General features: G+C 51.5%; 1 protein-coding gene across 5 annotated transcripts in view; it reads right to left on the bottom strand.

Moving 5' to 3' along the window:
• Positions 1–27,485, bottom strand: part of UBP1 (upstream binding protein 1) — a 34,238-nt gene extending 6,753 nt beyond the window's left edge. Inside the window, exons 1-14 of one of the 5 annotated variants that reach the window (XM_069084482.1) lie at positions 27,374–27,485; positions 26,981–26,997; positions 22,444–22,595; positions 17,259–17,335; positions 15,464–15,569; positions 14,941–15,047; positions 13,900–14,052; positions 13,512–13,622; positions 13,073–13,180; positions 8,071–8,174; positions 5,946–6,000; positions 5,684–5,777; positions 4,481–4,571; positions 3,766–3,878 (exon numbers count right to left, since the gene is read on the bottom strand). In XM_069084482.1, coding sequence (XP_068940583.1) covers positions 3,766–3,878; positions 4,481–4,571; positions 5,684–5,777; positions 5,946–6,000; positions 8,071–8,174; positions 13,073–13,180; positions 13,512–13,622; positions 13,900–14,052; positions 14,941–15,047; positions 15,464–15,569; positions 17,259–17,335; positions 22,444–22,595; positions 26,981–26,985 — 1,276 coding nt within the window. In that variant the 5' untranslated portion in view covers positions 26,986–26,997; positions 27,374–27,485. Of the gene's footprint in view, positions 1–3,765; positions 3,879–4,480; positions 4,572–5,683; positions 5,778–5,945; positions 6,001–8,070; positions 8,175–13,072; positions 13,181–13,511; positions 13,623–13,899; positions 14,053–14,940; positions 15,048–15,463; positions 15,570–17,258; positions 17,336–18,880; positions 19,024–22,443; positions 22,596–26,980; positions 27,188–27,373 lie in introns of those variants that run through there. The other 4 variants (XM_069084481.1, XM_069084479.1, XM_069084480.1 and 1 more) reach the window with 4 other exon arrangements.
• Positions 27,486–27,921: the final 436 nt, after the last annotated feature.

The following is a 27,921-nucleotide window of genomic DNA, read 5'->3' as shown; positions in this document are numbered from 1 at the left end:
GTCACACAGCTAGGAAGTGTTCTGAGGTCAGATTTGAGCTCTGGAAGAAGAATCCTTCTGATTTTGGGCCCAGGGCTCAATCCTATGCAGTTAAAAGCACTATTCTGAGAAAGAAGGCTTCACTAGGTTGCCAACAGGGTCCATACTATAAAGGTTAAGAATTCCTGTTCTGATGGGTCTCAAAGCTTCAAGCCTCCCCCCCACTCTACTTCACCTGCTGTGCAGCTGGCAGGATTATTTCCCTGAACTCTAACCCTACTCAATAAAGTGTCTCCAGGAGCTCCCTATTACCACTTCAATTCTATGTACATTTTTTACGCCCCCTCAACACATTCTACAACTCAATTACACTGACTGTGAAAGACTGGTCATCTCATCTCCGCCTCTCGGATCTCAGGCTTCCTTCAAGATGCAAGCCACACCTCACTTCTGCCAGAGCCTTTTTAACACTCCCACCCCACTACTGCCTGTCAATTTAAAGTTACTTTCCACTTAACACTACACATACCCAGCCCCTCCCCCAATTAGAATGTGAGTTACCTGAAGGCAGGGGATGTTTTTGTCTTTTTTTCTATTCCCAGGACTTAGCAATATTTGGCACATAGTAAGCACTTCACATCCTTGTATTACTTGACCCATATCACAGAAACGAAACAAACTCAGGCTTTCTGTCATCAGGGTTGGATCTATCTCCTGCCATGATGGCCTGCCCTCCTCCCCCTCCCTCTCTAGAAAAAATAGGAAAGGAGTTTGGACTAAGACAGCATCAATCCTTTGACCAGCTGACAGTTTCAGGTACTCTGATTTTCCATTAGTTGACAACGTATCTTGGGTATTAAATCCTTCTCAGTGCTATTTTCCCCTCAGTCATTGACTTTCCTTTTTACTCTAAATGAACTGTTTGCTCAAAACCTTTTCCATTTCAAAGAATCAAAAGAATGAGGTCGCATCACTTGTAAAAGCCCCAAGATGCTAATGGGGGGCTGAGTGTTCTCTACAACTCAGACTCCAATTCCACTCTGAATGGGAGCTGCACTTCCGGCCTCTCCTCGGTGGTGCTAGTCTAATAATCCAGAGTTCAGTATGTAAGCGGCTGAGTGCCCTTCTATCCTGACTTCTAAAAAGTCAATTCTCACAGTGGGTTTTTAGTTCCTCCACATTTCTTGTTATTAATTTCTTTCTTTAACTCTGCAAAGCATCTGTTTTGTTGAGAGACTCAGATAGCATTAACACTGTCACAACTGCCTTTGGCAGCACCATCATTTTTACTGACTCTGGCAGTCTTGTTTAGGAGCTTTAGCTATTAAGGTTCTTAAGTCTTTAAGAAGTCTTTTGTAATTGAAGTTATCTAAATATTGAGCGGACTCTGGTACATGAACACCTAAACATTTGATACACTGTGTAGTTATTCTGGAGAATTCCTTTTATATTATAGCCTTTTTTGGATTTTGCTATTACAAGTACTGAAATGGTAGTATTTTGTATAGGTTTTTATTTTGTAGCCTTTGCTGCAATTAATTTGATTTCCTAAGTAAATGTCACGTCATCAACGAGGCATTCTTTTACTGCCTTTCTCTTGCTCTGCTACTGCTAGCATTTCTAGAACTAGAGGCAATCATGGAAGCTACGAAGTTGCAAAGGCCTGTTGATTCCAGCGGGCAGCCTCATCCTCTGCTCTGATCGGCGCAGACCTTCCTCCCTTCATCTCTGGACTGCTGCCACAGCCTGCTGGGGCCCCTGCCTGCCTCCAATCTCTCCCCACTCCAGTTCATCCTTCATCCAGCCTCTAATGGGATCACTCTGAGTAAATGCCAAAGCTAGCCTGGCCCCCTCCTACCTTTCTGTAAGTTAATGCTCTCTCCAGACTCTAATCAGTGACACCAGCCTCGTGATGTCCTCCAAGGCTCCTCCCACATGACACTTCCCCCAGATCCAGGCTTTTTCTCTGGCTGTTCTCCAAGCCTGGAATTCTCTCCTTCCTCACCTCTGCCTCCTGGCTTCCTTTAAGGGTCAGCTGACATTCCAGTGCATTTCTTAAACATAAGAAGCATTTCCTAAGCTCCCCCTTAATGGCAGTGCCCGTCCTCTCAACTCCAAGAGATCCCCACACATCTTGTTGGTAGTTACTTGCATACTGCGTCCCCTCTTAGACTGGGAGCTCCTTGAGAGGCAGGGACACTTTTGTCTTTCTTTGTGTCTCTAGCACTTAGCTTGGGAAAAGGCAGAAACTTAGTAAAGTCTGGTGGGTTTCACTTACCTGCACTTTGTATTTAAAAAAAATTAATGAACACAGTACCTTGTCACAGGGCTTTTCTGTCTCTACTGAAACAAGAGTGGTTTTAGATGTTATTTTTAATATGTGTAAACCCAATTTGGTCATAACGATTTCTTGAACAAACAGTTGTCATCTGACAGAACTACACTGAAAATTTTTGAATCAATGGTCTTTCACGATAGTGACCGATAGGCTCTCTTTCTCTGCTTTATTCTTTCCTGGTTTGGGTATCAGGACTATATTTGGTTGAAGAGAGGAGTCTGGCTGGGTGCTTTCTTAATTTTGGGACATAATTTTCTTCCTAAAAATCTGATATTTTCCTCTAGATCCACTGGATCAGACTTGGGTACTTTTGGCTAACTCCTTAACATCTGGCTCTACTCTGTTCTCTGAGATTACTTAACATCTCTACATGGTCTTTTAAATATGGGCCTTTTAGAATTTTAAAGGTAGTTCTTTATTTCTTTTGTGTACTCAGTTTTGTTAGGAGAGTAGATTCTGTAAATTCTTTTTATTTCTTCTGGATGAGCGGCAATTCACCTTGTTTATTTTTTAGTTGCTTGATGTGATTTTCTGCCCTCTGACAAATCTGACTATAGAGAAGCATGGAACGTGAACTGACAAACTAAAGCAAGCAGAGTCAAGAAAACAACCACATAATGTCAACACTGTAAACGGAGAGAACTACAAAACAATACAAAAACCTTTATAATTACAGTCAATAGGCTAAAGCCCAAAGGAAAGAGGTAAGAAGACGATCCTTCCCAGAGTCAGAGGCCTGGAGGCATCTACAGGGAGGGGACTTTGCACATGGGACAAATTCATTATTACTGGAGTACTGACTGGCTTTGCTCATTTTTTTTCCTTTTAAAAACTTTGTTAAAATAGGTAAATCCCTGCTAGGGTGAGGGGGAAGGATACAGGGAGATACACCGGCAATATAAAAATAAAATATATCCAGAGAAATCTATTTTTTAAAATAGCAGCAATCAACTAAATGAGTGCTCTCTTGGCCCAACTTTTCTAGAAGCAATGTTCATGTTTTCTAAGTGTCCTTATGTACAGAAAGGGGACTGCTATACTTACTACTTCTTTCTGCTTGGCTCAAGCGCCTACTCCCAATCACTCAACAAACGCTGATCAGGAGTGACAGTGTGTGAGACACTGTGCTTGGTTACAAATACCAAAGGGAAACAATTCCTGCCCTGGAGGAGCTTCCATTCAAAGACAAACAGACCAGACTGGCAATTCCACCCAGAGGGAGGGCAAGTGGGCCCAGGCCTGCTCCCTGTGCACTCTCAGCTTGCTCATGGTGCCCCATCCAAGCCCCGTTTCTCTGTACCCCACTACTGGATGCCTAAAAGAATGTCCAACTGCCAGCATTAGCAACTCAGCAGCAGCCTGGACAGAGCTTTAGTCAAGCTCTCCTCAGCTTCCTAGGCCCTGATGTATAGTTGCCTCCTAAGCCCCAAGAGCTCTAGAATACATACCATAGACGGCACCGTCGCCGTGATCTCCGTGGCCTGCGTCTGGCTGCCTTTCCAGCGGCGCACCGCTGGGCTGCTCCTGGCAGACGTAAATAGTGAGACGAGGCCGAATTGTCCTGCAGGTACAAGATGCCATAGGTGAAGCTAGCTCACATAGCAAGAAAGCTGCAGCTGACTCCTTGTGGGCACGTTTTCTTACATAATGTTTTCAAGTTCGGAAAGTATGTAATTTTATCTCATTTGGAAAACCTTGTAAAGTAAGTTCTAGTATTACCCCCATTTAAAGGTGAAAATGAGTCTCAGAGAAGCAGACTGTGACAAGCTATATAACCTGAGACCTTTCTGACTCAGTCCACCACTCTCTCCAGGGTCCCCCTCACTGCATCCTTGCCGACGGTCCCAGGTCGCTGGATCTCATGATCTGGATTCCAAACTCCAAATTCTGAGGAAGATGCTGGTGCCCTCAAGGCCCAAGGCTAATCCAGGCATCATGGAACCCCAAGCCCTGTCCACTCCCTACAGCTCTAGGGCATCAGTAACCACAGCGCGAAGCTCTGTTTTTCAGCCAGTGACCAGGCCTTCCCACCCCTGGAGAGCAACCACTATACCAACTCCTATCCAAATCAGTAGGTGCATCCTAACCTGACCCCCAAAAGGCCGACATTCCTTTCCTACAAGAAAGGCATACTCAGGCTGCCCCCTAACCCCACTCTTTTACCTTGACTTCAGTGCATTGTAGAGACGAATGCCATCAGCTGGGCCACAGATCTGCACAAGGTCCTCTCTTGTCAGCTTCAATAGATCGGCACCTGAAAGAAGGAGTGAGAGGACTGCCCTTAAAAGCTCCAAGCAGTGGGGGCCATTTTTCTGATTCTGACTGATTGCTGGTGATACCACCCAGAGCTCCCATGGGGATGGCCTTCCTCCCATGCCAACTTCCTGGTCAGAAAGCACATTCCTCACCCAGGACACTGCAAACCCAGAGAAAGGCTGTGACAGAGGCAGATGGGGGCTTCCTTTGACCTCTGACCATATTCTTCCACAACCACAACTCACAGCTCTAAGCTCATTTTCTCTATAACAGATTAGATAAATTCTATCTATAACCACCTGGGTTCCTTCAGGATTTCCAAAACTTCACCAAACTAATGACTCAGGGAGCTCAATGAAACTGGGACTCCAGCAAGACTGTCCCTTGGCCAATCTTCCCTCAGAGAAATGAGGAACAGAGCTGCCTTTCCCTCTCCAAATGTTCGCCCCCAATAAGAAACGCAGGCCTTTCTGGGAGTCCACAGAATGCTTTCTGGTCCTACGCCCCATCGTGACCTCAGACAGGTAGCCAAAGCCAACTGGCTGGGGGTCAGGTGTGTTCCCTCTGGATGACTACCCAGCACAGGCAGGAAGCGGGTGTAGCTACAAACTCACCTAGAACACAGTGCCTGCCCCTTCTCCACACTCATCTCAGCAATGTGGAGATCAGTTAGAGACCCTCCATTGTTGAATGGTAAAGGACATGCCAACACAGGCTCAAAAACCATCCTTTCTCCCATTGAAGATTAAGGACTTTCTAGTTTTTAAAGTTCTTTCTCACACACAAGCTTTCTTTGAACTCTGGCACAATAAAGAAGCAAATTGTGTGTATCCAAATTAGCACTACAAATGGTACTTTAGTATTTAAGAGGTACAGAGAAAGAAAACACCATTGATCATGTTGCCATATCTATCCTGCTCATGGGGGTCAGGCCCACAGATTATCAAGGCCTCATGGAAACAGAACTGTCTCTAGCATCCTGCACCCCACACCAGAAACCCTGTGCCCCCCTGTGCCCAGGGGTACACACAGCACCTGGCCAAAGCAGGCATCTAGTGACTGGCTCGAGACCCCCTACTTTGATCCCATCTGTGATGGAGAAGAACATACCTGAAAAATTGGCAAAGAGTCTCGCATAGGTGGCAAAGCGGTGCCTGAGGAGCCACTGCTGGGCTTCCTGGATGGTGGCTGATGGGTGAAGTTGCTGGGGGAAGGGGAGAACAGCGTGTAGAGCCCACATTTAGCTGTCCCCCCACATCCCAGGTGGCCTCCCCCTGCTGGCAGCACCAATAGCCCCCAGAAGGATGGCGGAGGCTGGCTCTGCCTTCCCAACAAAGGACAACCACTGCTTGTGGCAAAGAGAAATACTCACTTCACTGGAGCCTTGGGACATTCCTTCTCCTTGATGGTTTGGAGAGGAAGAATCACTAGGGAGAAGGAAGGGAGAGAGGGGCTTTTATATCAAGTCTCGCTAAACAAGATGAGACTGAGTCTTCCAGAAACCAAAGGACCAAATCATGAGGGGTCAGACCCTGAGATGTGGGGAAGATCAAAAAAAGTAGCCCAGCCTCCAAGGCCGGGCCCTGGATCCTCTCCTCCTGACAGACTACACAACATCCTCTCAAATGACCAAGACAGACAAGACGGTCCTTCCAAGGGCCCGTGGCTCATGTCCAGCTTTCTCTAGTTCATGTGGCCCTAGGTGAGGTACTGGAGAGAATCTGAGAGACCAAGGGATTGTGAAAGAACCCCAAAGAACAAAAGCAAAATGGCAACTGGTTTACCTTTTTTTAAAAAAACAATGACAATGATAGAAATTAAGGCTAGCGATCCAGGGAAAGGAAAGAGACCTTAACAAATCTAACCAACAAAATCTTGACCCTAAAAAAGCTGGAACTCATCCCGCTAGAAGAGAAGGCTCTGCAGCCCATGATCCATGGCCAGATGGGCAAGTGACCATCCCAGAAGGAGCAGACACTCCCTACTACAAGCTTCATGTGACGCAGCAGTGGGGGACACCAGCCGAGCAAACTAACCTAACCTTGGGGCACACTGAGAGGTGGAGCTCCCAGGACTGAGGGGAGATGACAGTCGCCCACCCTCCATCATCGAGAAGTCAGTACTCAGTTCTGAGCTCTAGGAACACCCAGGAGTGGGAAGAGGCAGCAAGTTCAGGCCACGTGTGACTAGACTGAAGGAACTGCAGATGTTTCACCTCAATAAGAGAATACTCTGGGAGACACAAGAGGCATCTTCAAGTATTAGAAGGGTTTAGCTATGGAAGAGGAAACCCATTTGTTCAGTTAGCCCCTGTCCAAAGAGCCAAACAGGAACTGGGGTGAGGAGGAGAGAGAAGCACAAAGAGGCAAATTTAGGCTCAATATCAATCAGTAAGTAGGCGATGGGCTGTCCTGGGAGGATGGACACCATCCCTCTTTGGGGGTCTTCAAGCAAAGGTCTGTCTGTATTACCACTTGGTAGGGAAGCACTTTCAAGTACTCACCCCCTTAAACATAGACCCTGACCCAGCAGAAAGAGACAACTCCCAAGAACAGAAGGACTAGAACCATGTGCTTAGCTAAACTGCCAGACAACACCCCAAGTCCAATCCTGCTTCTATCTCCTACTTCCAAACATTCCCAGTCACCAAACTAAGCCATGCTCAGAAGAGGCCACCAGCACACCGGGCCAGTCCAGTTCTTCTCAGCTACCTATGAGGGGCTGCTCTGAATTCTGAGTTTTCACTGGCTAGCTAGCAGGATGAGAGTTTCCCATGGGGCATGTTGGCCAAGAGCAAATGAGGAGAAATCTGAATCTTACTGCTGGAATAATTTTGTCATCTCTTGAAGTGTTAGGAGTTTGTGGCCCGGACTGCGCCCCAAAGCTAAGTGGCTGCCAAGTGGCTTTTTATTGGCAAGCCAGTCTGATTCTATCAGGGCCAGGGACTTGGTGGCAACTTGGTTTGTACCAGTTTTCACCATCTATAAACAACCTGCCAAGCAGGAACTCCCGGTCTGAGTCACATGAACTTGCTTTCCTGGGAGCCCATCTGATCTCAGTCTTTCTGCCTCACTCTTCGCATGGTGGTGGCAAAGTTATGAGCTAAAGAGGGCAGCAAATGCCACCTGGCTCAAAGCTGGTCCCAAATCAGAGGGTGAAAAAGGTGGGGAGAGACAGGGGAGAGGGGGAGAGAGAAAAAGAGACGGGGGGGAGGGAGGAAAGAGGAGGGGGGGGAGAGAGAGAGACACAGAGAGGAGAGAGGGGAGGGGAAGGAGAGAGGAGGGAGCTGGAAAAGGCGATACAGAGACAGGAAGCTGGGGCAAAGAACCCAATCTTTGCCTACCACCCCAGCACATCATTACAGCTTCTCGGTCTGCGACGAGGCCTGCAATTCACCAAGGATGACAGGCTTAGCTGGGCCAGCAAGTCTTTCTCCACTAACACTTGGAAAAGAGGCCTTTCCCCTGAGGCTGTTCTCAATGGAGCCTGCCACATACCTCTCGGGGATGCTGCAGGTGCTTTGCTGAGCCGAGGTGAGAGTAGAAGCAGGAGCAGGGCTGTCACTGACATATGTTGCGCTTGTCACAGGCCATGGGGAACACTGAGGGGGAAAAAGACCCATGCACATCAATCACTAAGGTGCTTGCAGAAGAGAATGAAGGCATTTCTTAATCTGTGGGTCCTTCACTGACAAATGAATTCTTGACTCGAATCCAGCCAAGGGAAACTGGGTTTCTGAATGTCACCCAACAATGACCAAGGTTCTTTCCCTAGCTCGAGGGATGAGGACCATGGATGGCCACAGCAGTGAAAGGTCACTAGAGCATGTAAGGGTAAATACCATAGCCATCATTTCTGTCTCAATCTCTGCTTCCCCAAGAAACCTGGACAGAAGGCACTGGGACAGTGGTTACAAGGGTGAGATCTTGCAGCAGCCCTAGAGATTCAGCCTCCTCCGCCATGGGTGGGGTGGGCTGGGGTGGGGTAGGGCAGGGCAAGACTGGGTTGGGCTGAGCTGCTCTGTCCGCCCTGGGTTCACATTTTCCATATTCCTTTATTATTCCATATGCCACAAGGCAGGCATAAGAAGCCCCAGGTAGAAAGGGAGATGTCCTTACCCCCGTCCACGGGAGTCAAAGGCTCACATCATGGGCCAGAGGAGGGAGAATTTTCAGGCACATTTGACAATTCTGGCTAAGTTCCAACAGAAGAGTGCGGAAGATCATGGCCTACCAGGGACATGGTCAGTGGGCTGTGTGCCCATTGAGAGCAACAGTGACCCAACAGAGACCAGATGAACCACCGAGCAGGTGGAATCAGTGCCCAGCACTTGCTGAAAAAGGCTTCTTAGGCCTCCTGTACCATGGTGGGTTCTGTGGGCTCCCCATGCTGCCCCAGCAAAGGACAGAAAACACCCTTCTACTGAAATCAAGCACCAGTGTCCTGGCTCAATTCTACTCCTCTAGCAAAGGCAGGAAAATCTGGGAGGTGAAAACGCAAGACAAATGGAGATTAGGCCTCTGAAGACACCTCCCCTAGGCCACGGTGTCTGGCTGAGCACCTGGTTCAGGAACTTCTACAGCTCCAACTGGGGAACACTCTCTAGGCACACTTGGGACACAGAGCAACTAGAGAGAGATGGAAGTCGAAACGTGCGTACCCCAAATCTTCTCTGTCCCGTGCCTAGGAGCAGCCTCAGCAAGTCAGCTCTCCCCTGGGTACAGAAGTGTCCTTCCTATTAAGTAAACGACCCTTTGTAGCCTCTCTCTGGATGTTGGAAAAAACTCAAAAGCACATTCTTTTGGAAAAGAATAATTAGCTCTGAGCCAGGCTGACCAAATGAGTCCCCAAGAGGCTTGAGGACCCCGGCCCACAGCCTCAATTGCAGGTGGTCAGTAAACACTACAATGAGTAGTGGGCCTGGGTCCTATTGGGAGTTCAAGTCTGACACAGTGATAACCTGACCAATATTTACTCTTCAACAAAATTAACACCATCAGAGAGTTAACAAGAATCATCCTTAGCACTTACCCCAGAATTGAGACTCTCAACTCTGCAACTGGGTAATTAGTGACCCCCGGAGAAATCCAAGAGGCTCCAAGAAGGCTCCCACTTTGGGGCAATAGCACTCAATCCTTAAATGTTTAGGAGGCCAGATTCACGCCCGATGTTTGCTTGGTTTTCAAAAGAGCTCCCAGCAGCCTTGGGAACTAGGCAAAGAGGCCCATCAAAAAGAAGAAGGTGCCAACTAAAAGATATTCCTGGAAAAACTATGCTAGAGACCCATATAAACACACACACACACACACACACACACACACACACACACACATACATACACCCCCCCCCCCCAACACACACACAGAGGAATTTAAAGAAATGTCTCTCACATAAGGTTACTGCTGATAAACACAATCTAGGAACAATTCAGTTCAGCCCAAGTTGGAATGCCTGCTCTGGTTGCCAGGGCGCCAGGCCAGGGAGAAGGGGCCAGTGCTTACATCCATGGCACAGCACTTGCCCACAGAAGCATCTCAAAAGCCTGAAGTCTCCTGGACAAGATGAACCTTTTCTATTTTTTCTTTGGCAGGAGGCCAGGCCAGGGGCCTGTGTAACTGCAGACAGATTAGGAGGGCACTGCTCAGGCTTACTGACTGTGTTTAAGCACATGAGGTCTAGACTGCAATCCCTCAGGGAACAATCAATGGAGAGATTTGTAAAAGGAGGCTAACAGGTGTTCAAATGCTGGCTCTTAGTTTTCGCGTGGAAGGCAATATTAGAGGGTTCTGGTCCAACTGTCTTTTTACCAGTGAAGAAAGTGATGCCCAGAGGTGGAGAGGTCGTCTCTGGGAGGCAGAAGAGTTGGGATCAAAAGCCAGGCCTTTCCTTGAACCAAAATGCCTCCATGGGCTGCAGAGACAGAGTCATCAAAGGCCCCTTCCTGTGGTGTGGGTCCCCGGGAATGGAGGGAAACTTTCCTGCAGCCTTGCCCGCCTCAGGCTCATTCCCCCTCTCAGAGTTTTATTGCCCCGCCCAACTTCCTTTCAGAAGTCTGATCATTCCTTCATTAGGAATTAAAGGGGTGGGGGGGGGGGAGATAAGTGTTGTCTTCTTGCCGAAGCTGAAAGACAAAATTAATGCTGCCATGGTCTTGAAATTTCTTTTAGATGGAGAAAAAAAGAGGATGCCCATGTGTGCCGAGCTTTACACAGGCCACCAAGGCTCTGCCATCATCTCCTTCCACAGCGGGATGCAGCTGGGTTTTCAAATCCACAGAAGAGCAACTTCATCACCCAAAGGTGATTAGGGCTGTCTTCAGGTTACCTCCCTTTTATTTTTTTGCTTTTGTTTTGGAGGGAGGAGGGCAGGACATTTGGAGTTAAGTGACTTGCCCCAGGTCACACACCTACTAAGTGTTAAGTGTCTGAGGCCACATTTGAACTCAGGTTCTCCTGACTCCAGGGCCAGAGCTCTGTTCTCTGCGCCACCCAGCCACCCCTTATTTTTTCTTTTTAATGACCGAGATCGGCTCCCTGAGATACCTAAACTGGTAGAAGATGGCAATGACCAAAGGAGTCAAAGGCCAAGCAAGGCAGCAACCCCAGAGGGAGGAGACAGTGATCAGCTGGGAAAAGTGAAGCTGTTCTGAGGGCCAAGGCCAAAAAGAGCCAAGTACCGAGGCAGGGGATTGCAAACAGATCCGTATTGGCCCCTTCAAGACCACAGAACCAAACCCCTCTGGTCTGGCGGAGAGAGGCCACAATGGCTGCCCTCATCCTCTGCCACCTGTCTACACGAGGGGCCACAGGGCCGTGCATATGGCAAGCAAGGGGACACTCTTGGAAGGCATGACACTGCAGCCCTGGCAAGAACTCCCTCATTTCAAAAAGTTAGAACCTCACAAGGTCTTGGGGTGCCAGCATGTATTTCACTCTCAAGGTCCTGTCCAGGACTGGGCTCTCTCTCCATAGAGCAAGGCAGAAAAATAAGGGCCACACCTGGGAGATGTTCTGCTCTCCTACACAAAGAACACCAGGGAGTCACCATCCTTAGCTCCTTCCAGGTGCCCTGAGGAACTGCCAAGCTTTATTTTCACACAAGGCAGCTCAATGCCAGGAGACTAGAGCCCACTAAATTCCCAGAAATCTCCAGGATCAGAAGCCTATTGAATGTCACCAAGTACTCTTTTCCCTATAACCATATGAACCAAAAAAGCCCTATACAGCCATGAAAAATACACATTTCACAAACATACATACACACACACACACCCATGATGCAACACATTTATATGGGCTCTGTAACCAGTGACAAAATCCTACTCCCTACTAAGTTCTAGGTCGTTTTAAGAACTACGGCCTCTGATGCTGATGAAGAGAGACAGGATTTGGTTTTCCTTTGCTTCTATGGGGTAAAGTCTCCCAAACTCTAAGCTTTAGTCTACTCTCCCCCTCCCCAATCCTGCTAAGAGAAAGGTGTCAGGGGAGTCTCATGAGACCAGTGTCCAAAGGGCCACCCCGTGCATTGGTCAGATCAATCTGCTTCAGACACATGCCACACAGGGAAGCAACAGAAAGCCTGCCTTTTCCTTGGTCCAGAGATGAGTACGTCTTTTCCTCCTTTTTTGACGGATGCTGATGTGAAGGTCAGGACCTTCACAAGTTCAGTCAGTGGGGCACCAGCCCAGTCAAGTTCTGAGGTTTACTGCCAGGTTGGTCAAAGGGGGGAGGGGCGATTGGTTATTTTGGCCTCATAACTCATAAATACTATTTACCAAGTTGGAGCAAGGTGTTGATGGATCACTGATGGAGAGAGCAGCCCCATCAAGGAAATCATAGAAGGCCTGACAAGCTACATGTAACTACTTGTTCCAGAGAAACAGGGCAGGATGTGTCAAGTATTTCTCAAAAAGCATCTAGAATCCAGGAGTGAAGCTAGGATGGAAGGTGCATGGGTCACTGCGGCAAGCCTGGGAAGCACGCGCTCCGAGGGGCCCAGAGCAGCAGAGCCGCCATACAGCTCTGGCTCTACTGAGCCTGGCTCAACACATGCACAGGCAGAACGGAAACAAAAACAGGGGCGTTCTACACTCACTACCATCGTGTCTTTAAACATGAATGCTATACAGCCACTACCAGAAATCTACAGGGAGAGCAACAGACCTTTCTCAACGGTAGGCAGAAATGAAAGCCGTAGTTACCACTGACAGCAAGGGGATCGTGGGGCTCATTTCTGAATGGGAAAGATGGTGAGTGGGGGTGTGGCTGGGGCTCCCCCTCCCGCACTCCCCAGTTAGGGTCACACTCTGCACACTGTTGGCTCAGGCTTCAAGTGTTAGATTTAGGAAGCTTTCCCCTGAGGCACAGGCACAAAGCAGATTCGGTTCAGCCGAGGCCGTCCATCAGAATTTGGGCTCCCTTCATCGCCACGGAAGTCGGTCCTAGATCTAACACTGCCCAGGGCGTACTGCACAAGGAAAAGTAAGCCGAAGTCCCTTACACTGCCTCGCTTTGCCAGAGAATCGCCGCAGTCTGCTGGCAAAGTCCGCTTGCTGGACCTTTTCTGCTCATGTTCAATTGCAGCTCCCATTATAGGCTCAAGCCTCATCTGGACAAACACCAAAGAGGGGGGTCAATTGCTTTTCATTAAACAACGAGGAAAGATTCACTCCCCTAGTTCATGCCTAGTCAGGGTAAACACAGCTCAAGGACTCACTGGCTGCCATTCAAGGGGTTTCGATGCGTCTGTGGGGGGAGGCCTGGCCGGTGCGGGTGGTCGCGGGGGCCCCCAGGGAAGCCTTTGCGCTCGGTGCCCGCCCCAAGGATTGGCTCCTTCCCCCTGCGCTGCCCGTGTCCCTCCCATGCCGCTCAGCCCACATGTCCGGTGCCAGGCAGCGAGCCTGCTTTTCCTCTGGAAGGAGCGTGCTACACCACATTACCTCGCTGAGGATGGTGGTGTCATACGAGGGCTGGTACTTTTCTTTCTCATGGGCTGTCCGCTTCTCCATTTTTTCTCGGTCTGTTTTCTGTTTTCTATCTGCTCCTTTAGGCTAAAAGAAAAAAAAAATTCATTGACTCAACAGGCTAGGTGACAAAAGGGAGCCTTTGGGTCAATGCCAGGGTCCAAGTGCCCTTCCTAGCCTCCCATGAGATTCAGAGGTTTTGTGTGTGTGCACACATTCAATGTGCGCCAACCCCCACCCCCCCACCCCCGCCCAACCCCAAGGACCAGGCCTCATCTCAAGGTCGCATCTCTCCCAGCACAGAGAATGGCAGCCAGGCCAGAAGACAAGGACCTCCCTCCAAAGCCTGGTTTCTGTCTCTTACCTTGAACACTTTGATTTGGCAGCTGGCTGAGTGTACGTGATCCGTGTAGTCCCCGTTCTCATTCTGTGTAAAAGTGTCAACTTGGACTCGGAAAGCCACCCCCTTCTCTCCGCCGTGCTTCCGAGGGGTGAACTCCGTGCTAATGCAGTGGACCTATGGCAAACGCCCAGTCAAGACCCTTCTCTGGTCCAGAGCCTCCCTCCCTTCCACCCACTCTAGCCAGCTGAGCACCAAAGCCCACTGTCAGTTCTCTGGGTTTCTTCTGGAGGCTCTAGGTGTTACAGGGTGCCGTCCAGAAACCTCCAGGAGTAGTCCCCAGTCTCACCCCCACTGAATGGATCTAGTGTTTGAGCCATCTGCAATCTGGACCCTGTCCTGTCCATCCGTCTGGCCCAGCATCCTCCCTAACCCTCCCCAGCTCCCCATCACCTGCCTATTCCTGCCTCCCAAACCAAGTTCATGCTGCTCTCAAATGCTAGCAGCCCTTGAAGGCTCATCTCCTTCTCAGCCCCCAGGGCTCTCCCACATTCTGCCTCCTCCTTCAAGCCCATGGTAATGCTCACCCCTCCACCCTCATGACTCTGCCTGCTCCCATACACCCCTGCTTCTCTGGCAGCAGAACCTAAAGCATGCCCAGGTCTTGGGGATCTACCACACTTCATGCTGAGCCCCAATACTGACTCCAGCTATGACCTGTACTCTTCTACTGGTGGGTAATAAACCTAAGAAGGTGCCTTTCTTACCACTGAAAATTCTAGAAATGGCAACCTTTGTCCTAGCCATAACAAAAGTTCAAATGAACCAGAAACTTTGATTTGTTATCACCTAATAGAAGTTAACAAGATTTTAAAATGAACAGCTTTGGAAAAACAAAGGAAGTCACTAACGTTACCAGCCAACTGAATCAAATTTATGTGTATGAGGAAAAACAAGATTTTAAAAAGAGGAAGAGTCTAAGGAAATTAAATTACATAGCACAAATATATCGTAACATTTCAAATGACTAAATTAGCATGCTTCCAAAAATGCAAAAATCCAAACCTGAATAAATACAGATGTGCGTTTGGCAGGGTCCCAGAGAAACTCTACTGCATTTAACTGGCCTGGATTTGTCCTTATGTCAATGACTCCAACAGACATTGGAATATCTGTGTGGATTTTTTTTAAAAAGAAAGTTACGTGAAATTACTATCTTGAATTTAAAAAACAAAAAAAAAATCACATCGCATACTTCTGGCTTTTAAAATTTTAATGTACTGTTTTCCCATAAACCCTATACACTAGAGTCAACCTCTTTTCTGCCCCATCCAAATGTCTAAACATCATGATGAGCTTTTTCTTTGTATTCCTTAATTATCAATATGGAGATGCTGCCAAGGGCAATAGCAATGGCTCAGAAGAGAGTTCAGCTCCAGCCAGCAGGCCCGGGCCCAAGCCTCATGAGCTGTCCCCCTGCTGAGGAGCAAACACCAAGCAGCTGCCACTGCCACATTACTAGTGGGTGAATTTCCTTGAACTAGCTTCTCCCTCCCGGTGGGGGGCCTGGGTGGGGACCCACACGCACCAAGATCAAGGAGCCTGTCCCCAGGGCGGTTCCATTTCCAGCCTTCCAGCTGCTGGTGCTCTGTATACTGGAGGCGTCTGTCGTGAAACACAACTCTGATGATGCTCTATAGGGACAAAGGAAGAAAGGTTTCTGTTCAACAGCCAGGCTGGTAGTATGGAATGACCTAAAAGAGCCTCCTTCCCAGAAGCACTCTTTTTGCTAATTTGCTATTAACAAATACCTAAAATCTAAAAACAGAGACCAAGAAACACGGCTCCCCCAAGGGACTAGAACCTTTCTGAGGCTTTAAGAGCTTCACTTCAGGTATCAGGGCTAACAGTCACACCTATTAGGCACCAAGCACCATGCTCAGGGCAGTGGGCAATGACATTTCCAAGACTCCAGAATTCCCTCCTAGATAGTGACTTAAGAGGATGTTGAGTTTAGTACTACTGATGGCCCCAGACCTTAAGAAAACCATTCCCTTATGTTTCCACCAAAAGTATTTAACAATAAATCTACAAGAACAGTTTCATATGGGACACAGCCCCAGCAGAAGGCAGCACTGAAGGCGGGGTAGCTCAAGGGCAAAAGATAGGACCCTCTCTTTTTGGATCCCAAGACCTTATTCCCGGGTTGGGAATCATTCAGCAGGAAATCCTGGTCAGTAAATGGGTCTCTCTTCAGGCCCACACAGAAAACGCTATCTATGATCCCGGAGTTGAGGCTAAAAGGGTCCTGAGAAACCATCGAGTGCAAATGACGCTCTTTACGGATGAGAAAACTCAGGCCCAGAGAAGAGAAGGGACAGTATTTTTACTTGAGGTGACCCTGGCAGTCAGAAGCAGATACAGAGAATTTCCTTCCCCAGTACTTAACCTGCTGCAGGATAAAGACATTCCAAGGTTGATATGCAAAGTGCTGTCCCTATGGCCATCTCCCTAAGCTCCCCAAAAGACAAGGCCCTACCATCATCATATGGTCTGAAGAGCCACCCAAGGGCCTAAAAAATACCCAAGAGGGGCACTACACATGTCTGAGGAAACTGAGGCCAGACACGCTCAGCAGAGACTCCCAAGAGCAGAGAATTCCAACCAGGATCAGCCTAACCCCGCCACTGCCTGCCTCTGCCTGCCTCCATCTCCTATCAGTCCAAGAAAGGAAACTAAGAGGGTCTGATCCACTTTCTGCCACAGCAGGGCTGCTGGGCTCTGGCCCTGAACAGCAGCTGTCTCCTGCTGGGGCTCTCCATCCTACTCCCTTGAGGGAAAAAGCTCCACAAATCCCTTTTACCAAATATAAAACAACGGCAGTGTCTACAGTTTACCTTGTAGGGACCATTACCCAAGATTTTTAAAATGGGGGGTAAGACCCACTGACCCAAGACAACATTAAATCATGGGAAAAATGTAACCAGTTTGGTCCTAAAGAGGAAAAATGTGTGAGCTAGCTAAAGGTTAAATCAGTGGACTAGGGAATGCATACGTGAATGAATGAATGAATGAATGAATGAATGACTTGTCCCAGCCTAGGGCATGCAGGTGGTTGGGTTAAGCCAGTGAACTAGAGAATGAATGAATGAATGAAATGAATATATGAATGACTGTATAAATGCATGAATGAATGAAGTGTCCCGGCCTAGGGCATGCAGGTGGTCAGCAAAAGGCCCAGATATATGGAGGGCAGGTTCTGACCACAGCCATGAAATATTTTATATGCAAAGGTTTGGGGCTTTTAATGAAAAACTCAGAACTGAGCTCATACCAAGGTGTTGTTAATCAATAGTTAGGAAGCCCAAAGGGATGTCCCTCACCTTCACCAATTTTCCACTGATCTCAGGAACATCTCCCACTTTCCGGTTGTCCAGCATCCGGATTTCATAGGACTGACCTGTATCAAAGAAATGTCAGAATTTTGTGGCATGGAAAAGCAAGCATTTCTGAAACAATGGCTTCTCAAAGCCCTTGGTCTTAATAAAGGGGCCACCTCTGCCCACGTGGCTCATTCTGCACATTAGCTAATGCAAATTTGTTTTTATAATGTATCAGCCACTCAATTGGGGAAGAAAATTGGTCTTAAAAGGCCAGGTAAAAGAAAAAGCCAAAGACACTTTTGTCTCCAGAAGCCACAGACACTTTCAAATTTGGGACATTTTGTACTGTCCCTGCCTTCTGGGAGAGCTGCTGCAGTGACCTTTTTTCTTCCCTGGCTGCCCACGCCCTGCGGCTAGACCACCCTTCCCAGTCACTACAGCACACTTCCCACCCAGAGGTCCTCGAGTCCAGGGTCTTTAGAAGCGCTGTCATGCCAGAGAGGTCTGGCCAGCTCTATCCACACAGGACTGTCCATAGAAAGGAGTAAGAATGAACTCAGCAAAGTAATGCTACATGTAAGAAGACCATTAGACAAATCACTAAGACCTTTCTTGGACAAAAACTGGCCAAGATGGCCGACCCCCTCATGCTCAGTGCCCTCCACCCCAAAGAACAGGAAAGCCCGACTCCTGATGACCAATTTTATTGCCTTGGCTGCCCAATGACACCCATGACAACTGAATTTAACCTGCAGCACAATGAGCTCCAAAAATCCCTTCTTAATCTTTTCCAAAAGCCATTATTTCAAATGTATCGTGTCTTTCTTCTCTTTAAAAATGGGAATAAAAGGTTTTTTGCATTTTCTGGAAAAGAAAGGCTGGATCTGCTATGCTCAGACTGAAAAGCCCCCTTCAAACAAGATTTCTGATTGTCCCCAGAGCTGAAAACAAAGCAGCCCTGGGGGAGGGGCCAGGCCCTCTCAGAGTGAGGCTGGGGGGGGGGGGGGGGGTCAGCCCAGTCCCCAGACTTTGCCGCAGTTCCTGTCACATGGTACCAAATGCGGCAAGATGCTGCCACCTCCATTCCCAGGTGTGGTCATCTGCCTGCTGGGTCCCTTCCCTTCAGAGAAGGGCAAAAATAGGAGCCTTAGCAGGTCCCAAGCTGACTCTGGCCACTAAAACGACAGGTACTTAAGATAAATCAAATGAATCTCAATTTAGGGGCTGCAAGCTGCCCCCCATCCCTACTTCAAAGATCTGGCTCAGCAGGGATCTGGGGAGCACGCACTGTCACCCCCAGACCACAAACAGGTGGAGATCTAGGTAAGAAGACACTTTGCCCATGGGCAGAAACAGAGACTGATACCCACAAGAGTCCGAGAGCCGGGGCACCTGGACATCCCAGGCTGTGGCAGAAACCAACTGCCCACGCAGCCACATTCCCGAGTGCGGGGGTGGGGGGGGGGCTCCCCGCACCCCCACCTCTGCCCCCTCCTCTAGTACCAGTGCGCGGAAAGCGACTCCATCAAAGCAAGATAAAAGGCAATGCGCCACAAGCAGCAGAGCTTCGCCACCCTTCGCCCCCCCACAAACCAATACAAGATCAATATTTACTCACGAACCTCTCTACCTGCTCCCCCGAGCATCCTCGCGCCCCCATCTTCTCGCTAGCTCTGACTCCCAGCTTCCTGCGGCTCTGCGCCACCCTTTGGCGAGCTCCTCCCCCCACAGGCTCCGTGTGACTGCCTTCAGCCTATCAGAGGGCAGAGTTTATCTTCAAAGCAGGGAAGCTTCCTGTGGGCTCTGCTCCACCCTTCAGCAAATCCCCCCCACTGCAGGCTCCGTGTGCCCCCACCAGGTGGCAGAGTGCACCTTCAAAGCGGGAAGGTCTTCAGATTGCCATTCCCATCACGCTCCCGCGCCTTCTGCGGCACTGTCCCAGGCCCCTGCCAGCCTCTCCAGTGCGGTCCTCGTGGATCCATCTGGGCACTGGGCAGGACTTCAGAGGCCACTGTGTCCCTCCCCCACAGCAGCCAGGCCCCTCTGGGACAGCCACGGGGTCCTCATCAGCTGATCAGTCCCCGTGCGTGAGCTGCCCAACGGTCACATGCAGGCCACCAGAACAGAGGCCCCGTCCGTCCTGTGTCCTCTGGCTATCCGCCTTCCCCACAAGTGAAGGCTAACAAGGCAGGTCCAGGCTGGCATTCAGACGATGCCCTCGCCCAGTGTGGGACCACCCAAGGGGGCAGGGCCAGCAGATACAGACAGTCTCTCTTTCCTCATACGCCAAGGAAAAGCACTGTTCTTGACCATGAAAACTTCACCCGTAGGCTATTGGAGAATGCAAAACTTAGCTGACAAGGAGCCCAGAGTAAGTCCACAGGTCCTGTGCTAAGCCCTAGATCCAGCTTTGTGCAGAGGCTCAGCCACAGGAGAAGGCAGGGGAAAGGACTGAAGCCAAGGGCAATGCAGAGATGAGCTGGGCTCTGAGAGGGGCCAGGGGTATCAGTAGCCAATGGGACTGGGGGCAGGGGCCCTGCCAGAGAGCAGAGTTTGGACAGTGATTATTGGGGGGGGGGGGCGTCCGTTAAACAATCACTGATGAATAAGTCAAGTAGGTCACCATCATCACGCCTGGACATCTTGGACTCTGGATGGAGTGAAATGAGGACATGAGTCCACCAGCAGAATGGAAACTCAGGCCTAGGGATACATGGGTGCTCCCCCCTTCTCCCAGGCACAAGGCATTTTTTTTGGAGAGAGGGAGTAACATTCAAGATAAAACTTAAAAATAATGCATAAAAATGTGATTTGAAGGATCAGCAAACTTGGAAACCAGGGCATGAAGATCCACACACCAGGAGCCTTGGCTTGCTGTGCACAGCTCAGTTTCCTGCCCTAGAAAATGCTGGGCAGTCAGCTACACCTCGAGTCTACAAGAACCTCAGAGAAAGGCTGGGCGCCTGTCTTCACCTCTCACTCAGGGCTCCCTCATTGATCTAACCAGGTCCTCCCAGACCAGCCCTCCAGTAACCAGCACTTCTTTGTAGCCCTGAGTAAAAGCCTGGTGTGCCTTCTGCATCATGTGTCAACCAGGGATGGACTAAGCAGTGACAACACGCCCCCATGTGGATGAGATGAAAAAAGTCGAGAGGACAGACAAAAGTGAGGTGGCCCGTTGTCACAGTGCACAAACCACCTCTGCATTTCACCATTAGTAAGGCTCTGCAGTCTTTTCCACTCCGAAATTAAGGGCTTTTTACACCCTACCTCCAAAGTCAGAGGCTGACACGTTCAACATAAGACTAAAATACAAGCTCCAGTGTTCTTTCTCAATCCTTGCTGCCCTGCTCTTCACTTGCATGGCCACCAACCTAAGGGAAGCCCATGCGGCCTGTCACAAGAACCCCTCCAACACCCATCCATCACAATAGGTTAGCACCTGAACCTTCAAGGGGCAAAAGGCTGGCCCTGAAGCCCCCACGCCCGCCCTTCTCATTTTCAGACACATTCTTCTCCAAGACATCATCCTCCCACCTGTAGCCCAAGACCCCTGAGCTTCCCCCTTCCCCACTGGAAGTCCCAGTTCTGGGTCCACCTCTTCTAGGGCTCTCCATCTGCAGCCCTCCCAGGACGAAGCCCTGCCCTTCTCGGAGGACAGTGGCTCACGTTCCAGGCCAAAGGAAGGTCCATGAGAACAAAGACTGCTTTACGTGTTACTTTTGTCTCTTGGCATGACTAGCACAATGACTGCACGGTGTCCTGGAGGTAACTAATTCAGGTCTCTGGAGTTCAATTTAAGACCGTGCTGCTGATGTCCTATGGCTCTGATACAAAATCTCCAACAGAAGCTTCTGGTCAGGTTGGGACACTTCTCATTCAAAGCCAAGCATGCAGGAAATCCTCCAAAGTGGGTACGGGAGAGGCAAAAGTCACCTGAAAATATTGTGGCAAGAGGCTGGAGAAGAAGCCCGAACACTGTGAGGTCAACCGGGTCGAGGTCCTAGATGGTCTGTCTCCTTAGAAAGCTCTTACTTGCATCAACCAGCCCATTCCCCACCACACATCTCTCCTCATGTCTACTGCTACTGTCAACCTCTTCGTGGGTTTTGCTTCTCATCAGATGAAGCACTTGCAATCCCTCCTGATTCACAGGTGTGCACACCTAGGCTGAGAGTGCAATCACTCAGCAGGCCAAGCGCACTTGATGCCCTTCCCCAAGACAGAAGGGACCAAAGGACAGGAACATAAGAATGCAAATGCAAACTACTGATGACCCCAAACCACTCCTGAGACACACTTCACCTAACACTTGGCAAACCAGCCCAGGTGACAAATGGATGAGTCAGTGCTGGAGAATTGTGAGGAGACAGGTATGCTTGTGCATTGTTGGTGGAGCTGTGATCAGTATGATCACTGTAGAAAGCAGTTTGGGATTATGCAAATCAACTACCACATCCACACCTTCACACCTAGAGATGCTACTGCCATACCCATACCCCAAGGAGGCCACTGAGAAGAAAGTCCCCAAACACACCAAAATATTCAGAGCAGCACTTTTTATGCAAAAGTAGACAAGTCCTGGAAGCAAAAGAGAGGCCCACCAATCAGAGTGTGACTAATAAACAAGCCATGGTGGGGTGTGAGAAACAAGCACTATTCAAGAAGAGACAATGAGGCCGGAGGTCCCTGAGGGCTGTGCGTGCCTCCCGTATCTGCAGCCTTTTAGGATGGACAGGTTAGTTACGCTCATTTGTTTTTATCTTTAAAGAATTCTATTTTTTACACAAGATAGTTAACAAGGAACTTACGGTGACATTTAAAAAAAAAAGACCTCAACAAAACCTTTTTTCCAAGGAAAGAAAAGCTTTTCTCTTACTCGTGTAGGACAATTTCTGAAGAACAAGTCTTGGTACAAATTGGGCCAAACAAAGGTAGCTCTTTCAGCCCTCCCAGCTGCCCCATCCCACCTCCTTCCCCCTCGAGGGCTGCCAGCTTGGGCTGCCCCATCCCACCTCCTTCCCCCTTAAGGGCTGCCAGGTTGGGCTGCCCCATCCCACCTCCTTCCCCCTCAAGGGCTGCCAGCTTGGGCTGCCCCATCCCACCTCCTTCCCCCTTGAGGGCTGCCAGGTTGGGCTGCCCCACCCCACCTCCTCGCCACAGGCCTTGCCACCCCGTCTCTCACCTTGGTTCAGGTAAGTGAGGCTCTCATCATGCAGTTTGACGGCAGGGGACGTCGCAGCACACAGGATGTACTGAAAAGGTGGCTGTTTGGGGTCACCATCCAATGTAAGGCCAGAATCTTCCTCCTTAAAAATGGGTAGGGCCAACACATCACTGAAAACAAAAGAATTTTACTCATCAATAACATGAAATTGGGTCTCAAGTGCCAAATCAAACGGAAGTGTGCTAACAGTGAACTCAGCAAAGATGAGCAAAGGGAGACTGAGAGCAGAAGTGGTCATTACCAAGGGACTTTCCTCACAAGCACCACCACATGAAACAAATGCACAACTAATGATCCGACTTCTGAGACAAGGAAGGGACATGTGCAGGAGTCACAAAGACCCCCAACAAGAACCTCCAAGTCTTACAAACTCCCACGGGGTTTTCCTCAGTGCTGCTGACAGGAGAGAGGACTTTCAGAAGACAAAGGCATCGATTTTGTCAGAGAGGAGTTAAGATGCAAGAATGACCAGCCCTTGACCAGGGACGGAGGGCATCAAGTCTTAATGCAGACAGAAAAGGCGAGGTCTCTGGAACATTCTCCCCCTTCATTTTTGCTAAGTGATCAGCCACACAGAAGTCCTGGTTACCTCAGGGCATTGAAATCTTACAAATGGCTTCATGTCTGCCGAAAGTCAAGGGACCAGCTGGAGGGACCAATGATGTCCAACTGCCTCAAGGTTCAGTGCCACTTAGGGAGCCTGGGGGAGGGGGGGGGAAGGGTTTGCAGCACCAATGCACAGAATGCTGTAATGGTTATGGGATCTGAAAGTCTTCCATGCCCCTTGAACTTGCTGACTCAGAAGGAAGGGGTGGGGTAAGAGGAAGCAGGAGCCAAGGCAGCCAGGATTTCTGCTAAAGACCGCCAGGGATGGGAACTTCGGGGGCCGGAGCTGCGGGGAGCAAGCCGCATGGACACTGAGCAGTTGCTGTGAGTGAGGAGGAGGATCTTTGCCTGTTCAGTTTGGAAGGCTTGAGAATGTGGGTGTTTACTACACTAACTACATGTGCCAACTTCACAATGACTGCGATGGCTTTGACTTCCTGGTTTTGGGACTCAATTTTCTGGTATTTGAATAAATGTTCCAGCTTTGTCCCCCCACGTAGAGAGCCTGGTATATTTTGTGATTAATAACCATATCAGCACATTTATAGGCATTGTTAATATTGCATTGCTGATAAAAATGCAACCTGCACCAAGAGTGGGGAAAATCTGAGTGCAAAGTCAGCCTCAGATACTCACTAGCTATGTGACGCTGGACAAGTTAGTTAAGTCCTGTTTGCCTCAGTTCCCTAATCTGTAAAATGGTGATCATGACAGCACCTGCCTTCCAAGGCTAACAAATGAGAAACAAATTCGGTAATAATTGTAAAGTGCTTAGCACACAGCAAGAGCGATACCAGTATTGCTGGTTTTGTTATCTGGTCACATCTGACTGTGACCCCATGTCCATGGGGATTTTCTTGGCAAAGATCCTGGCGGGTTTTGCCATTTGCTTCTTCGGTAGATGAAGGAAAACAGGGTTAAGTGGCTTATCTAGGGTCACACAGTGGATCAGTGTTTGAGGTTGGGTGTGAACTCAGATCTTCCCTACTCCAGGCCCAATGCTCTATCCACTGAACCGTTCAGCCGCCCTATGGCAGCTATTATCATTACCAAGTGGCAGTGAGCAGATTCCAAATCCGGGATTTTCCCCACTATCCTGCTAAGTTACCACCTGTCTTGTGTCCCTTTCTTTGGATATGCTATTTCTGCTGGGCTCCTGAAGTATCACTCCTGACTCTCCTCCACTGGACACTGGACTAGAAGATCCCACCACCTCTACCTACTCACGCTGGAAATTCCCTCCTTGCCTGTAGTCTCTACCCTCTGATCGACTGGATCTTCCCAGAACCTCCATGTGAAGACAGCAGCCTTTCTTACCTACCATGTCTTCTTGTTGGCTACTGCTGAATGGGACTTGCTCTATGGGAAAAGCTGCCTCCATCTGACAGCCACCAGCCTCCCTATCCTGCCCTCCCCCAGTCCCCAGGGACCTTCCTGCTTAGAATCCAAAACTCTTGGACAGGTGGAGACTGTGGCTATTGGGTCCTTCGGGGCCATCTTCTGGAGGCTTCCAACATTCTGTTCCAGGGGGGTGAACCAGCCAGATATCCCTGCCTTGGAAATCTAGGCATCAGCTTGACAGTAAAAAGCATCAGCTCTGAAGCATCCACAGACACAAGCCAAGTGAGGCAGGAATGGGTTACACACTCCTCTCCCAGGAGGAAGGAAACAGGGGGTGGCTTCTGGAACCGGAACAAAGCTGGTACAAAGGGGTCAACTTCAACCCCAGCTATTTCTTAAATTTCTTCCTCTGGGGGGTAATAGCATTATGACTATTCAACAGCACTATTAAATATAGAGAGGCACCTAATAAGAAAGCATTGAGCTGCCAGTAAGAAAGAGTGACTGAGCCAGAGAAGCAGACAGCACAACTCGTGAGAGCAGGAGACCTCAGTGTGTGCCTTTCAGACCCGGACAAACCCAATCAAGAGATGAACGAGAAAGCAGTCAAGGGCCCGAGGGAGGGAGGTGATGCAGGTCTGCAGGCTGCTGAGTGAGAACAGAGAGGAATTTACAGGTAGGTACGTGCGACACCTTTACCCATAAAACGGGCAAAAGCGGCCCAGGAGGCACGTCATTTACTGACTGTCGCGCAGTAGGGGAGTTTTAAAGAAAGACTCCAAAGGAAATCGGAGCCTGAAAACAACCCCAAGAACTGGCAGGTCAAAGAGCAGATCATGCGGAGGCCTGAGGAGGAGGGCGAAGAGACTGCGGGATGCACCTAGAGCGCCTGGGAGGGGAAGTCGCGTCTCCCAGTGCTTTGTCAGTACAAGGGTCGAGCCGAGCAGCCGACTTCACAAGTGAAAAAGGAGCAGAGAGCCCCCAGCTCACGCTCCCATGGGAGCAGGCCAAGGCATCGACAGAGCTTCGCTAACCAGGCTGTGAAAGTCTGTCAAGCTCGTATGGAAACGACAGCGCAGAACTGGCAGCCGCCGAAGGAGGAACCAAGAAAGGACACCGCCGCGGTCTCCCCATTTGTTAGGGGAGGGTCACCGCACCTGCCACCCCCATGAGCAGAGACGGCCCTCCCGGCGCGCTTGTTCCCTTCCTCACCCAGCACCATCTCTCCTGGTTAAAGGCTCTAGCTGCAGGAGGAGACCACGAGGCTGAGGGGATGAACAGAGAAACCATCACCTCACGGGCAGTGACATGGCTGGACTCGGGTGGGCTCCGGGGGCGGGCGGCCCTGGGGTCTGGCCTCGGACACACACACTCAGTGACCTTGGGCGAGTCACTTAACCCCGACTGCCCCCCAAGGGCCTGCAGCTCATTTTACCAGAGAGGGGTCACTGCCTGCCCGGCTCACCCTGCCGCCCCCTCGCGGTCCTCCGTGGGCCCCGAAGGTCACAGCAGGAAACGCGGCTCCGTGGCCTCACAGGGCCTCCGGAGCCTCTCCACCTGAGCTGCAGGGCCCACACACGACCCTCAAGTCACAGCCATCCGCGCGGGGACAAAGGTCGGGCGCGGCCCCGCCCCCTGCAGCACTGCGGCAGCAGCAGGGAGCGGCACTTTTCCCAGCAGCCTTTGCCGCTGCAGACTGACGCAGAGATGGGGGGGGCAGCGGAGGGAGGACGGGGAGGGGCTGGGGATCCGCAACCACGTTTTCAGAAGAACAGCCGCAGTGCCGCGGACATGCGCACGCGCGCCCGGGCGCCCCTCCCCCCTCCTCCCAGGGAGGGCTCGGCCCAGGCCGGATCCGGAGCCTTGGTGCTTCCCCTCCTCGCCCTCGGTCTAACCTAACACCTAACGGGCGCGGGCCGGCCATCCCCCGCCCGCAGGGGGCGCCCCTCCCCGCCTGGGGGGCCCCGGAAGCCGGTAACAAGGCGCCACGGCGCAGGGGGGCGGCTCCCCGGGCACTGGCCGGCCCTGAAGTCCCTGAGGTCCGCACGCGGCGGCGGCGGCGGACCGCAGAGAACCCGCTCGGGCCTTCCTGGGCCCACAGCCCTGCTCCCCCCCCTCCACCCCCACTGGGACAACATGGCGACCCCATCCCGGCGGAGGGGGGGACAAGATGGCGGCCGGCTCCCAGACGGGGGGGGGGGCGGGGGGACGTGGGGGGGGTGGCAAGATGGCGGCCGGCTCCCAGGGGGGGGGGGGGGGGGGGGGGATAAGATGGCGACCCAGCTGCCAGGCATCCCGGCCGGCCACAACGAGGAGCCGAATTAATGCAACTGGTCCGGGCCGCCACGCCGAGCACCCCGAAGGCGCCGGTTCGAGCCGGCAGCCCACCTCACCCCCTCCCGGACCCCGGTCCGCCCGGAGCGGCTGCCCGCCCCCCGCCCCCCCCCCAGTTTCCGCGCCAGCACGGCCATCCGGAGCCCGCAGGGGGGATGGGGGAGGGGAGGCGCCCGCCCGGCCCGGCCCCGCCCCGCCCCGGCCTGGGCCGCACCTCATGCTGTAGGCGCCGGCGCCCAGCTCCTGGCCGATGCCCGACAGGCTGGCGTCGAAGTCGTGCACCAGGCCGGCCTCCACCGCCTCGTCCATCTTCAGCACCCAGGCCATGGCGGCGGCGGCGGCGGTGGCGGCAGGAGCGGCGGCGGCGGCGGCAGTGGCAGCAGCAGCAGGGACAGGCGGTGGTCAGCAGGGCCGGGCGGGGCCCGGGCAGAGGCCGAGGCTAGAGCGAGGTGGCACAGACGCCCCCAGCCCACGGGCTGCAGCCCTGCTCATGCCGCCCGCCCGGCCCCAGCCCGCCCGCCGCCTGCCCAGCCGCCGGCTCCGGGCCCGGCCCGGCCCGCCGCGCGCATCGCGGGGCCCCCCGTGCGGGGCGCCGGCCGCCTCAGCCCTCAGCCCCGCGCCCCTGCTCAGCAGCCTGCACAGCCGCCACACACAGACGCCGCTTCGGACAAGGCTGCTGCTTCCGCTTCCGCTCGAGCGGGCTCTGGGCTCGCCCCTCCCACCTCTGCGGCTGGCGCAGGCGCAGTGGGTTCTGCGCTAGCGGGAGGGCGGGGCGGCGCCCCGCGGGGCTCCCCCCCCTCCACATGCAGATGCATCCTCCCCAGGCTGGGCCTGCGACCCAGGCGAGGGCAAAGCCGAGAGACACACAGGCCGGCCGACCCTCCCCCCCTGCTCCCTGCCGCAGATTGGCAGGGAAAAGGACCAATGAGCTTCCTGTGGAGGGGCGGGGTAGGGAGAGGGATTTGGGCGCGCACGTGCCCCCCTAGGGGGCCTGCCCACCCCCCCCCCACCCCGCCGAGGCTCTTCCCTGCCCTGTCCCTGGGGCCGCTGAGACCCAGTTAGGCCTGGGCGGCGGGGGGGAGGGGCAGGCAGAGTAGGGCTCCCTCCCTTCCCCCCCCCTCGTGCCTCTGGACCCACACCCTGCGCGGCCTCAGT

The sequence above is a fragment of the Petaurus breviceps genome, unplaced genomic scaffold, assembly GCF_028583685.1.
Source record: "Petaurus breviceps papuanus isolate PSGF00001 unplaced genomic scaffold, PetGlider_PUasm1.0 174, whole genome shotgun sequence".
Taxonomy (NCBI): Eukaryota; Metazoa; Chordata; class Mammalia; order Diprotodontia; family Petauridae; genus Petaurus; species Petaurus breviceps.
The sequence above is the reverse complement of the archived record's forward strand: the minus strand, read 5'-3'. Positions and strand labels throughout refer to the sequence as shown.